General features: G+C 38.0%; 1 protein-coding gene and 2 non-coding genes across 3 annotated transcripts in view; 1 reads left to right on the top strand and 2 right to left on the bottom strand.

The window, feature by feature from the left end:
* The window catches only part of LOC126094715 (electron transfer flavoprotein-ubiquinone oxidoreductase, mitochondrial), a 128,833-nt gene extending 121,583 nt beyond the window's left edge, over positions 1 to 7,250 (bottom strand). Inside the window, exons 1-2 of the mRNA XM_049909250.1 lie at positions 6,789 to 7,250; positions 6,398 to 6,505 (exon numbers count right to left, since the gene is read on the bottom strand). Of these exons, the coding sequence (XP_049765207.1) occupies positions 6,398 to 6,505; positions 6,789 to 6,822 (142 nt within the window). The 5' untranslated portion in view covers positions 6,823 to 7,250. The remainder of the gene's footprint in view (positions 1 to 6,397; positions 6,506 to 6,788) is intronic.
* A 4,729-nt stretch (positions 7,251 to 11,979) lies between these two features.
* On the bottom strand, positions 11,980 to 12,054 carry Trnas-cga (transfer RNA serine (anticodon CGA)). Its single transcript has one exon. It is a non-coding gene; the product is annotated as a tRNA-Ser (tRNA).
* A 174-nt stretch (positions 12,055 to 12,228) lies between these two features.
* Positions 12,229 to 12,303, top strand: Trnas-cga (transfer RNA serine (anticodon CGA)). Its single transcript has one exon. It is a non-coding gene; the product is annotated as a tRNA-Ser (tRNA).
* Positions 12,304 to 13,695: the final 1,392 nt, after the last annotated feature.

Here is a 13,695-nt window from a genome sequence, read left to right as displayed (position 1 = left end):
GCCCCCCCCCTCCCCCGCCCCACGAACCATGGACCTTGCCGTTGGTGGGGAGGCTTGCTTGCCTCAGCGATACAGATAGCCGTACCGTAGGTACAACCACAACGGAGGGGTATCTGTTGAGAGGCCAGACAAACGTGTGGTTCCTGAAGAGGGGCAGCAGCCTTTTTAGTAGTTGCAAGGGCAACAGTCTGGATGACTGACTGATCTGGCCTTGTAACAATAACCGAAACGGCCTTGCTGTGCTGGTACTGCGAACGGCTGAAAGCAAGGGGAAACGAGCCGTAATTTTTCCCGAGGGCATGCAGCTTTACTGTATGATTAAATGATGATGGCATCCTCTTGGGTAAAATATTCCGGAGGTAAAATAGTCCCCCATTTGGATCTCCGGGCGGGGACTACTCAAAAAGATGTTGTTATCAGGAGAAAGAAAACTGGCGTTCTACGGATCGGAGCGTGGAATGTCAGATCCCTTAATCGCGCAGGTAGGTTAGAAAATTTAAAAAGGGAAATGGATAGGTTAAAGTTAGATATAGTGGGAATTAGTGAAGTTCGGTGGCAGGAGGAACAAGACTTCTGGTCAGGTGACTACAGGGTTATAAACACAAAATCAAATAGGGGTAATGCAGGAGTAGGTTTAATAATGAATAGGAAAATAAGAATGTGGGTAAGCTACTACAAACAGCATAGTGAACGCATTATTGTGGCCAAGATAGATACAAAGCCCACGCCTACTACAGTAGTACAAGTTTATATGCCAACCAGCTCTGCAGATGACGAAGAAATTGAAGAAATGTATGATGATATAAAAGAAATTATTCAGATAGTGAAGGGAGACAAAAATTTAATAGTCATGGGTGACTGGAATTCGAGTGTAGGAAAAGGGAGAGAAGGAAACGTAGTAGGTGAAAATGGATTGGGGCTAAGAAATGAAAGAGGAAGCCGCCTGGTAGAATTTTGCACAGAGCACAACTTAATCATAGCTAACACTTGGTTTAAGAATCATAAAAGAAGGTTGTATACATGAAAGAACCCTGGAGATACTAAAAGGTATCAGATAGATTATATAATGGTAAGACAGAGATTTAGGAACCAGGTTTTAAATTGTAAGACATTTCCAGGGGCAGATGTGGACTCTGACCACAATCTATTGGTTATGACCTGTAGATTAAAACTGAAGAAACTGCAAAAAGGTGGGAATTTAAGGAGATGGGACCTGGATAAACTGAAAGAACCAGAGGTTGTACAGAGTTTCAGGGAGAGCATAAGGGGACAGTTGACAGGAATGGGGGAAAGAAATACAGTAGAAGAAGAATGGGTAGCTCTGAGGGATGAAGTAGTGAAGGCAGCAGAGGATCAAGTAGGTAAAAAGATGAGGGCTAGTAGAAATCCTTGGGTAACAGAAGAAATATTGAATTCAATTGATGAAAGGAGAAAATATAAAAATGCAGTAAATGAAGCAGGCAAAAAGGAATACAAACGTCTCAAAAATGAGATCGATAGGAAGTGCAAAATGGTTAAACAGGGATGGCTAGAGGACAAATGTAAGGATGTAGAGGCTTATCTCACTAGGTGTAGGATAGATACTGCCTACAGGAAAATTAAAGAGACCTTTGGAGATAAGAGAACCACTTGTATGAACATCAAGAGCTCAGATGGAAACCCAGTTCTGAGCAAAGAAGGGAAGGCGGAAAGGTGGAAGGAGTATATAGAGGGTCTGAACACGGGCGATGTGCTTGAGGACAGTATTGTGGAGGTGGAGGAGGATGTGGATGAAGATGAAATGGGAGATGCGATACTGCGTGAAGAGTTTGACAGAGCACTGAAAGACCTGAGTCAAAACAAGGCCCCCGGAGTAGACAACATTCCATTGGAACTACTGACAGCCTTGGGAGAGCCAGTCCTGACAAAAATCTACCATCTGGTGAGCAAGATGTATGAAACAGGTGAAATACCCTCAGACTTCAAGAAGAATATAATAATTCCAATCCCAAAGAAAGCAGGTGTTGACAGATGTGAAAATTACCGAACAATCAGTTTAATAAGCCACAGCTGCAAAATACTAACATGAATTCTTTACAGACGAATGGAAAAACTAGTAGGAGCCGACCTCGGGGAAGATCAGTTTGGATTCCGTAGAAATACTGGAACACGTGAGGCAATACTGACCTTACGACTTATCTTAGAAGAAAGATTAAGGAAAGGCAAACCTACGTTTCTAGCATTTGTAGACTTAGAGAAAGCTTTTGACAATGTTGACTGAAATAATCTCTTTCAAATTCTGAAGGTGACAGGGGTAACATACAGGGAGCGAAAGGCTATTTACAATTTGTACAAAAACCAGATGGCAATTATAAGAGTCGAGGGGCACGAAAGGGAAGCAGTGGTTGGGAAGGGAGTGAGACAGGGCTGTAGCCTCTCCCCGATGTTATTCAATCTGTATATTGAGCAAGCAGTAAAGGAAACAAAAGAAAAATTCGGAGTAGGTATTAAAATCCATGGAGAAGAAATAAAAACTTTGAGGTTCGCCGATGACATTGTAATTCTGTCAGAGACAGCAAAGGACTTGGAAGAGCAGTTGAACAGAATGGATGGTGTCTTGAAGGGAGGATATAAGATGAACATCAACAAAAGCAAAACGAGGATAATGGAATGTAGTCGAATTAAGTCGGGTGATGTTGAGGGTATTAGATTAGGAAATGAGACACTTAAAGTAGTAAAGGAGTTTTGCTATTTGGGGAGCAAAATAACAGATGATGGTCGAAGTAGAGAGGATATAAAATGTAGACTGGCAATGGCAAGGAAAGCGTTTCTGAAGAAGAGAAATTTGTTAACATCGAGTATAGATATAAGTGTCAGGAAGTTGTTTCTGAAAGTATTTGTATGGAGTGGAGCCATGTATGGAAGTGAAACATGGACGGTAAATAGTTTGGACAAGAAGAGAATAGAAGCTTTCGAAATGTGGTGCTACAGAAGAATGCTGAAGATTAGATGGGTAGATCATGTAACTAATGAGGAAGTATTGAATAGGATTGGGGAGAAGAGAAGTTTGTGGCACAACTTGACCAGAAGAAGGGATCGGTTGGTAGGACATGTTCTGAGGCATCAAGGGATCACCAATTTAGTATTGGAGGGCAGCATGGAGGGTAAAAATTGTAGGGGGAGACCAAGAGATGAATGCACGAAGCAGATTCAGAAGAATGTAGATTGTAGTAGGTACTGGGAGATGAAGAAGCTTGCACAGGATAGAGTAGCATGGAGAGCTGCATCAAACCAGTCTCAGGACTGAAGACCACAACAACAACAACAACAACAACAACAACAACAACAACCCTGTACTGACCTCTACACAGGTCCTGTTCTACATAATCCTGCACTTCACTAATTCCCACTATATGTAAGCTCAAACTATCAGTTTTTCTCTTCTCTTATCTGTCTACCCTACAAAGGTATCTAACGTTGCACACTACGACATGTAGAATCACACATTTGTTTTATCCAATGACAACTTTTTCCCTAGCAGTCCAGAGATACGAACTGGAGACTATTTTCCTCTAAGATTCAGAATTCTTCTGTAGCATATTTCAAAAGCTTTTACTCTCCTCTTGCCTGTACAGTTTAGTCCATGTTTCATTTCCATATAAGCCTATACAAAAAAAGTATGTCTTGGATTTCTATGTGCTCCACCTATAATTTGTTCACCTGTTTGAATGGACAAAAATAACTTATAATGCAAACAGAGCATTTACGTTATCTGAAGGAAAATAAATATTTTGAATAATCACCTAATGAGATTCAGATATCAGCACTATTTCACTGACAGACTTTCATGCTTTGTTTACATTCCCTTTCGGTAGAATACAATGAAGGTCCACTCATAACCCCGCAACACCCCCCACCCTCACCCCACCCTAACCTCAAGCTTCTTTCCATTTCATAGTAGTAGTAGAAACTGTATTCGTTCGTAGATCTCTTTTATTTGGATACTGGACATGTCTTGCTATTACAATTTAAGAACATTAAAAATGAAGTGAAACATTACAGGCATATACAATATCTATAGGTCTAGAATGCTGAGAATGGGATGCGTAGTAGCTTTATTTCCAAATACTGCCTACCAGTAGGCATCATAGTCATCCTTATTGTGTTTTATTGGTAACAATTAATAGCCTCCCAGTTTCTTTAATTTTTTGTTTACTCCACCAGTTGCAAAAAGGAAAATTCTAGTGAAACATACATGCAGATATAACACCCACATTGTAATCAAAGACATGTACAAGGAAACCCTAGCATGGTCAAAGTTTTATGTGAATAAAATGAAACATTTATTGCGACTAAAAAATGCATTTCAGTAATTGCGTACAAAGTACAATTATTTATAACTGATAGAGCAGCTACTGATACCATGTACACACAAATGGTGAATTATTTGTGAAGTATCAGTTCCAAGTTCCTGAATCCCTTCAAGTGAGTCGTAGTTAAAATGTTGATGTAACTGCATTCATAAAGATGTTTTTAGAATTATGTGAACTGCTTTGTCTAGAGCATGTCACAAAATATGCTCAACTTGCTGCCACTTTCATGCTGTGAAAATTCTTCTCAGCTCCATCCAGACAGTAGAGTTGGTATTTTGATACATTTCTGCAGAAATGTTGACACTTCTCACCCTGTTTTACAAGCCTTTCTGTCAGAAGGATCTCCAATCATTCCTGTGTAAGTTTATTTTCCAACAGTATCCAGGCCATGAAAGTACACCATTTTATTTTCCTGTATTCAGTCTGCTTAAAATGTATTTTACCTGAAAAATTTGGACACCCTGTTTCAGAGGAAAACTGTGCAGTACATCTGAAGCAACCAGTATAGCCAACTAGCTTTCTTTTCTTAACTTAAGGGAACCAATGACATCAAAAAGCAGAGGGTTTCATTAACATTCTGAGCCTCTGGCATGGAAATAACCTCAGAATGAGGGAACATAACATGTGAACTGCCACAAGGGCCTTGTTTCCAAACTGCATTACTTTCTAATGATATTAAAACGGCAGTTCAAAAACTCTGATAGTTATTGGCGCCACAGGCATTCCAATCAGAGATCCAAATCCACCTTAGCATACACAGCTGAAAGTGTTCACAGTTAACTAATCTCACAGATTCGTATTACACAGTTTCAGTCCAGTAATAACAACCTGTTAGCAACAGCGTACTTACTAATTCATAGTATCACAGTTATTTATTCTTGAATTTGTTAATTTCTTATGCATAATGCATGCTCATAGTTGTTGAATATAACTGAACGTGGTTTCATAGTGAAGGTTACACTGTATCTTCAGTTTACAGGGAGAACTAGAATGCTTATGTAGGTCCTACACTTTTATTTCAGTGCAGTCCCACCTTCCAAGAGAACTAACTGTACTATCAAAATACTGCAGGAATGGTACAGAAACTGTGTAATGTCTTCCTTACACTGTCAAGTACAAGCAGCACATATCAAATGGAGTTCTAACATTTTCATTCACAGTGCCTGGCAACCAATAAATAATTCAACTGTAGGCCTATTACTATTCATCACACATCATTGTACTGAACTTAAGTAGCATTATCATTCAATAATCTTTGTTCTAGCATCAGGAATGAAATATCATTTACTTTCCCCGGTTGATTTCAGAATAACATAACCCTCATATGTAACCTTTCAAGTAATGTTCTTAGAAATGTAACAAGCTTAGGGCCTATTAAATGCTGATTAGCTCTATACATAAGGATCCAGATATATAAGGTGGACCCATATTTGGTTCCTTAAAAACGGCTAAGTATGAATGTAGTAGTATTCATTGAACATTTCCTTCACAAAAATGAAAAAAACCACACACACGCACAAAATGATTAACTCAAAAATCGAACTCGGAAGTCTATAATTCACATTGAAATTTCTATATCCTATCTTCCTCCTCAAAGCTGCAGACATGTATAATTTGACACCACTGTTTACTTGATTAAAGACTGTTATCCAAATCACTTGCGGACTGATAACCAAGACACTGATAACCAAGACATTGTTTTGTGCACTCCTAAATCAGTATTTCATAGCCAGTACGGTAGTTCTCAGTACAAAATGCTGAACCATCACTAAGAAAAGCAAAATGCCCTGGATAATCATCTTATGTCCTTTGTGTCAGTTTCCTCTCCATGTACTTTGCTATGTCTTCTCCCTCAGCCTATACCTTGCATTCACAAAAATTAAAGGTAACAGGTATGCCACTGACAAAAAAATTGTTATTTCTAACAAAATTTTGACATGAAAATATTTGTAATGCAATGGGCACATATTGGGGAAACAGCATTTGTGTTGATGAATTTCTCATGCAAAGAGCTAACTAAACTGAACACTTTTATGAATACCTACCTTTCCAGCGTGGGTCACTATCTCTTGGTACGATGGTATAGTGCGTTGTTATTTTCGGCAGAGCTTGTTCTGAGTAATACCTCTTCGCTAGCCATGATAGCCTCTGGCCTGTAAAGTAACCAGAACTAATAAAAAAAGGCAGCGTGAGCCTGCGAAAATTACAGGGATGACGATTTATTTTCACATAATATTACGTGACGAGCAGTGCATTAGAAACCAACTAAAAAAAACCGGATCCCTGACTGAAGAAGCCCTTTTTTCAAGTTTTTATTGCTTGACAAAGTCTTACATATTTCATGGAGATCACAAACTTCGTCACAATCACTTCGTCAGTTTTATTTCCCGCAATTAATTTGAAAAACATATTATAATAGTCGCGTAACAGACTTACATGTTTTAGAAGTTGTTCCGAAACCCGAAGCCATAAGTACGATTACTCAAAATACGCGAGCCATAGGTTAGGGTCAGAGTCTATTAGGATTACAAACACTTGCCCCCAATATTATGAGTTACCTAAGTGGGGGATAAGTTGAAGACGTCATTGCTTTTCCTCTCCCCTTCCTATGCTGTATCCCAGAGTTTTAAGTTTCAGTTGTAATTGTTATTTTTGATTGTATAGTGTATTCCTATTCATGCCAATTTGTTTTTACTGAGCGCGTTGAAGAAACAGCTGTTCAGTAACTCATGCGATAATTTTTTATTGTGTGGTTTTCTCCACGGTTTCATCCAGTTTCTGTTAGCAGATGTTACTTTTACATCGTTTTAATTTTGGAGAATGTGGCTGAGAAAAAGTAGCGAAATTTCGCCTAACGTGTAACAAGTTTACAAATTATATCGCTGGCTTTACAAAGTGCGATTATTAGCATACCGAGAACTACTTGTATCTTCGAAATGTACAATCTCGCTAGGGAAATTTAGCACTAGTTGTAGATGACTTCGATAACTATATCGTTGATTTGCGCTGTATTATATCTGAGTAATCTTTGAAGAAACTCAAAAGCGAAGCTCGCTTTGCACTTGTGAGAATAGTATCATACAAAATATGGATGCACTCTACAATCAGGACTAAAAGAAACGACCTGTAGTGGAACAGGTAGTTCCTGAATTTGTGATGTACGGTGTCACGGGCTGTTACTTGTGAATGTCGCGTACCGGTGCTTATATTTAATAACCCAGTGAATAATCATGTAAGGCCTGAAACCTGCAAGAACACTGAAAGAATCGCCAGGAAAAATTTCACAGGCGAAGGTATTTGTTTTAACCATTCCCTACAGACACGACTTAACAGAAGACTCGTGTGTAAGCAGAGAAATCATCGCAAGAAATCGGAAATTCAGGAAGATTTGTAGCGGTTTTGTGCACACAACTTTCATTGAAGCAACGAGTTCAGTAAGAGAGCATTTTACTAGACATGGACTGCACAGAAACAACCTAGGGAAGAAAGTGCTGGCCACAGAAATTCTCCAGGTGATAGACAGCAGGAGTGGATGCCTATGTAAAAATAGCACTACCTGCAACAGGTTTTCTGCCAATGACAACAGAAAAGAAAAGTGCACCAACAGCATATGAGGAAGAAACATCTGCATATACACTCTATGATGAAAAAATTACATCTGTGCAAACATGTAAAGCGTCACAGTCACCAGTGGCATTATCAGTAGCAGCAGTGGAAAAGGAAGTAACAGCAGCAGTAACAGCAGAAGTTTCACCAGCAACAGTAACTACAGTGCCTCTAAAAGGACAAAAGAGAATTGCAGCAGGAGAAGCAGCATCAAGTGTTACGGGTAGATGGAAAACAGCACCTCCTCTCCGTCTGAATGATTTTTTAGTGGAAGGCAGCAACATGAAGAAGCCCATGAGATAAGTAGTGTAACAAATTCAAGGACTAATAGATAAAGAATTTATTGTAAACAGTTTTGGACTAGATAACAAATTTGATATTTACTGTCTGAGTGCACATTGGGTTACTGAGAGTGTACTTCCAGTTGTCAAACTTGATAACTATAACGTAGCAAATAGTTACTGTAGAAAATTGCATATAAGAGGTGGTGTGGCAATTTATATTAATCAGTCATTCAGGTGCTCCGTTGTTAAGTTGGACTTAGATTATTTATGTGAGGAACAGAACTTTGAAGTCACTGGTATAGTTATGGACAGTTTTAAGTTAGTAATAGTATCCCTTTACAGGTCACCTAAGGGTATCATCAATGTATTTCTAGAAAAATAGGACATGCTGTTAGATATACTAAGAGGGACCAGATGGTTGCATTATTACATAGTGATTGGTGGAGATCTGAATGCAGATTTTGATATAACAACACATAAATGTACTGTGACTGAGTTGAAAAACCTTCTAAGACAGTGCGATTTGCACTCAATCAATAACAGGCCCACAAGAGATAAAGCATGTATTTGAGATTTTGTAAAAACATTTCTGACACAATTTAATGACAACATCCCCATAAAGAAATGCAAATTAACTGACAAAGGCTTTACAAACACGGCTACAAACAGACAAAATTTATGGTTCACTAAACAATTATCAAATATGAAAAACCAAGTTATGGTGTTGCACAATATATGTAGCAATCAGATGCCAGATTAGCTTATATAAGGTGCAGGAATGAGTATAAAAAAGCCATCGTGGAAGCCAAAAAAGCACATAATTTCAGTACCATTGATAATTAAGTGCAAAGCTGCATGGAAATTAATAAATGGTGTTGCTAAATACGTAAGAAGCAAAAAATTAATATAAGTCCTCAAAAATGCAATGATTTCTTTATTAAATCTGTTGATGATGCAGGAAATACTATAATCAAACCTGATATCAGTTCATCAGAGTTACTTTCTAAAAATGTTTGCAGAACACCAACAGACACAGATACGTTTATGTTCTCCGAGGTCTCACCTAGTCATGTCCTAAGCATTGTAAAACGGTTGAAATCTTCAGACAGTGTAGATATATATGACATCCTGTAATTTACTAAAGAAAGTAATAGACTATATTGTATACCCATTAACATTCTGTATAAATAAATGCATATCTGATGGATATTTTCCCAAAGAACTCTAGGGTAGTTCCAGTATATAAAAAGGGAGGTATAAACTCACCTTCTAGTTACAGACCAGTTTGCATAGTCCCAGCTTTTTCTAAAATACTGGAATGTGTAATTTACCAACAGCTATCTGTTTATTTTGAAAAATTAGGAATAATTAGTGACTCTCAATATGGTTTTAGGAAAAAGTTGTCTACTGTGGATGCTGTAGACTTTGTAGTCAAATACTTACATCAAGTGTTTGAGGATAAGGGCTATGCTCAACTCACATTTTGTGATGTAAGCAAAGCTTTTGACTGTGTAAAGCATAAGCCACTCCTAGAAAAACTGGAATTCTATGGCATTAGACATAACAGCCTTAAATTAATAAAATCATATCTTCAGAATCGTAAGCAAGTTGTTTGTGTAGGGAAAGAAATGTCGAGTATAGAACAAGTCAAGGTAGGTGTTCCGCAGGGATCTGTGATGGGCCCCTTTTTGTTCCTGATAATGATAACTGATTTGCCGTCATTTATCAAGTCCACCACTGTGTTGTATGCAGATGATACAACATTTCTTTATGCTAGTGATGAATTCAATAGCCTTAAAACTTGTGCAGCAAAGACAATTGACAAAACATCCTTTTGGTTCAAGGCAAATGGATTCCTGCTGAATGAAAACAAAACACACCAGATGGTTTGTAGTCTTAGAGACAAGCTTCTGTCAGATGATCCAAGCTATGTCAAATTTTTCGGGCTATACATAGATGATAAATTACCTTGGGGTCAACATGTACAATATATTAGTGGTAAGTTGTCAAGAGTTATTTACCTGTTAAGGCGACTTATGGATTGTGTTCCTGAAAAATATGTTAGAACATCCTATTTTTCATTCTTTGACAGTATAACAACATCTGGAATTACTTTGTTTGGGAAGTCTAGCTGTGCACATGACATATTAATACTGCAAAAAAAAGCTATTAGGATAATTACTGGTTCTGCATATGAGGCACACTGTCAACTATTGTTCTGTGAACAGAAAATCATAACTTTTGTAAAATTGTACATATACTATGTTCTAATTTATACGAAGAAGAAATTACCAGAAACAAAAACCAGAGAAAATGTACATAGCCAAAATACAAGAAGGAATAGGTGCCTCTATAGTCCTTACCGCAGATTGTCAAAGTCACTCAACAGCTATGAAATCATGGGGTACAAACTATTTAATAATCTTCCTCAATCTGTTCAAGAATTACCTGAACAATTATTCAAACAAACAATTCATGACTGGCTAGTCCTCCACCCATTCTATGATATAAGAGAATTTATCAACTGTAATATAATACTATAATATTAACAACAAACCTGTTGTTTCTTTGAAACTACTAATTGTATTTTAGTATGTATATGACGTTATCTATTGCTGTAATGGCCGAATGACAATAAAATTATTATTATTGTGTTAAAGCTGGACCAATAAATATACAATACAGTAAAAAAGTCTGCTACTTACCTGAGTAGTTCGTTTCTCTGACTGTCATATAGAAGATACGAGTTCGATCTCCCTGAGTGAGAATGAATTTGGCGTTGTGAGGGAACTGAACATAATTCGCTCATTCTTTGGTATGTGTTGTACTTGAAGTAGCGGTTCCAGTTTCAAAATCTGGCGGTAAGATGATGTTTTGCCCATCCAGTACTGCCATTCAGGCACATAATATTAGTGGGTATCTGGCTTTTCTGCACTCGATCTAAGCGCGGGGCACGGACGGCGGAGGGAGCTCGCCGCGGGCGGAGGATATTTAAATCAGCCGCCGCCGCAACCGAACCTAGTTCCCTCTGAGCAGCCATAGCGTACGGATCTCCGTGGCGGCACGTTGACAGGAGCTCAGTCCGTCATTTTACCTGATGATGGCGACATGTATGATCGCCGAAATATTGTGCCCATTGGACACTATAGACCGGCAGCACACCCGTGGATGTTTTGATTATCAAATACGCCGGGAGAAACTCAAGAATCACATTTCTCAGGTGTTTCGGCAGATATTTTCAAATTCGTTTTTGCGATGTGTAGATGGAATCGGCCCAGATAAATACTGATTATCATATGTTTAATATGAAGCTAGTGTCAATTGAAAACGTTGGTTAGTTTCTAGTTTCAAAAAGTGTGGCTTTAAAGGAGATTTTTACATACCCATTTGATACAGCAGTCCCAACTTAGTGTTCATTTTAGTGAAATGTATTAACAGAGAGAGTAAAACATGAAGGAAAACCAGTACTCCAGCAGCGACTATGTTGTGCTGTTGTATGGTGGTAGCACTCAGTGCGGGGCAGGATGCCACATGAGATGGGTAAGTTGGATAATGAAGATGTGACTAAGGTTTTCCTGTTCCTATTAATATATAACAAATTTCTTTGATGAAGGTGCAATTGTGAATAAATTACCAATTTAGATTGTCATTTGAACAGTTTTCTAATTCCAGAATGAGATTTTCACTCTGCAGCGGAGTGTGCGCTGATATGAAACTTCCTGGCAGATTAAAACTGTGTGCCCGACCGAGACTCGAACTCGGGACCTTTGCCTTTCGCGGGCAAGCGCTCTACCAACTGAGCTACCGAAGCACGACTCACGCCCGGTACTCACAGCTTTACTTCTGCCAGTACCTCGTCTCCTACCTTCCAAACTTTACAGAAGCTCTCCTGCGAACCTGCGTTCGCAGGAGAGCTTCTGTAAAGTTTGGAAGGTAGGAGACGAGGTACTGGCAGAAGTAAAGCTGTGAGTACCGGGCGTGAGTCGTGCTTCGGTAGCTCAGTTGGTAGAGCGCTTGCCCGCGAAAGGCAAAGGTCCCGAGTTCGAGTCTCGGTCGGGCACACAGTTTTAATCTGCCAGGAAGTTTCAGTTTTCTAATTCTTCAAATGTCTTAAAAGCCTTTGCTTTCAACCATGTTGTGTTTTATTTTTGAGGACATTTAGTGACACATTATGTGTGTGCGAAAATACATTAAGCAGCAGCGTCCAATGGAAAGACATGCACTTGGCAGATTTGCCATAAGGCATTACCATATCTAAATATTTATAAATACACTGTGATTTCTTAAATCTAACTGTAGATACGTCTATCTGTCATGATTAGTGAGTATTATGTTGATGTAAAACTGCCTTAGGCTATATTTGTTATAGTTTCCATTTAGGTCCAAAAATCAACCATGTATGACAGTAGGTAGAACTGTTAAATATATTAACTTTTTAAAATAAGGCCTACAAGTTATTTTACTGAGGGGAATTCCAGACATACTTATAATTATCTTTTTCCAGCATTTAAAAATTATTTTGGCCACAAGAATTACATCACAAAAGAATAAAGTATCTTACATGGCAGTGAAAGCAAGTGTAAAAAGGAACTAAGCAACAATTTTTCAGAAACACATAGTTCATTTAAGAGATAAATAACATATGACAGCTTTTTAGATACATATTATGTGTTACTGTTTGAAGTTAATTTCGAATATAGATACATACCAACAATGTAAACGTGTATTCATTGTCAATGCTGGATAAACTGAAATTTCACATTTAAGAGAGAATTCATTATCTTTAAACCAGATATCCGATAATTTAAGGTATTCTTCAGTTTGTAGTTTCATTTTGTTCCTATCTATATATGGCATGTTACTGGACAAGTCGTTAACAAATATTGTAAATAGCAGTAACCATAGCACTGATCCCTGGGACAAGGGGAGGAGAATGGGAGGGAGTTTGAAAAGATCCTTCGTTCATGTCATTGTCTGACAGGCAGTCCATTTTTCCACCTTACGTGTGTGGGTCGCCATCATGAAGACGAACATGCAGCAGTATATGAAATTTAAACACAGTTGAATACAATTCATTAGATTTGTGCGTTACAAATTATAATAATAACTGTGGACATGATCAGTGAAACAAATATTAACTGATTAATTAATTTATTTATGTATTCATCCATCCTTAAGCATTTGCAAGCAATTGATGTTGTCATGAGTAATATGCAAGAGGTTTTATAAACTATGATTGACATGTTAAGAAACACTTACATACATTATGGTACTAAATATAATTGAAGTACATATAATAAAAGAATATACATGATAAAACAACACAAGTGATTTATATAGATTTCCCCACAAGCTTAACAGGTAAATATGTGACTAAGCATTGTTAAGTTACTAAGTTTCACGTTCTCATAATAAGTGAATAGAAGGCATACCCTAAAAGTTTCCCAATTTGG

Source organism: Schistocerca cancellata, chromosome 8 (assembly GCF_023864275.1).
Source record: "Schistocerca cancellata isolate TAMUIC-IGC-003103 chromosome 8, iqSchCanc2.1, whole genome shotgun sequence".
NCBI classification, from domain to species: Eukaryota; Metazoa; Arthropoda; class Insecta; order Orthoptera; family Acrididae; genus Schistocerca; species Schistocerca cancellata.
Note: the sequence above shows the minus strand (reverse complement) of the source record. Positions and strands in the feature narration are given on the sequence as shown.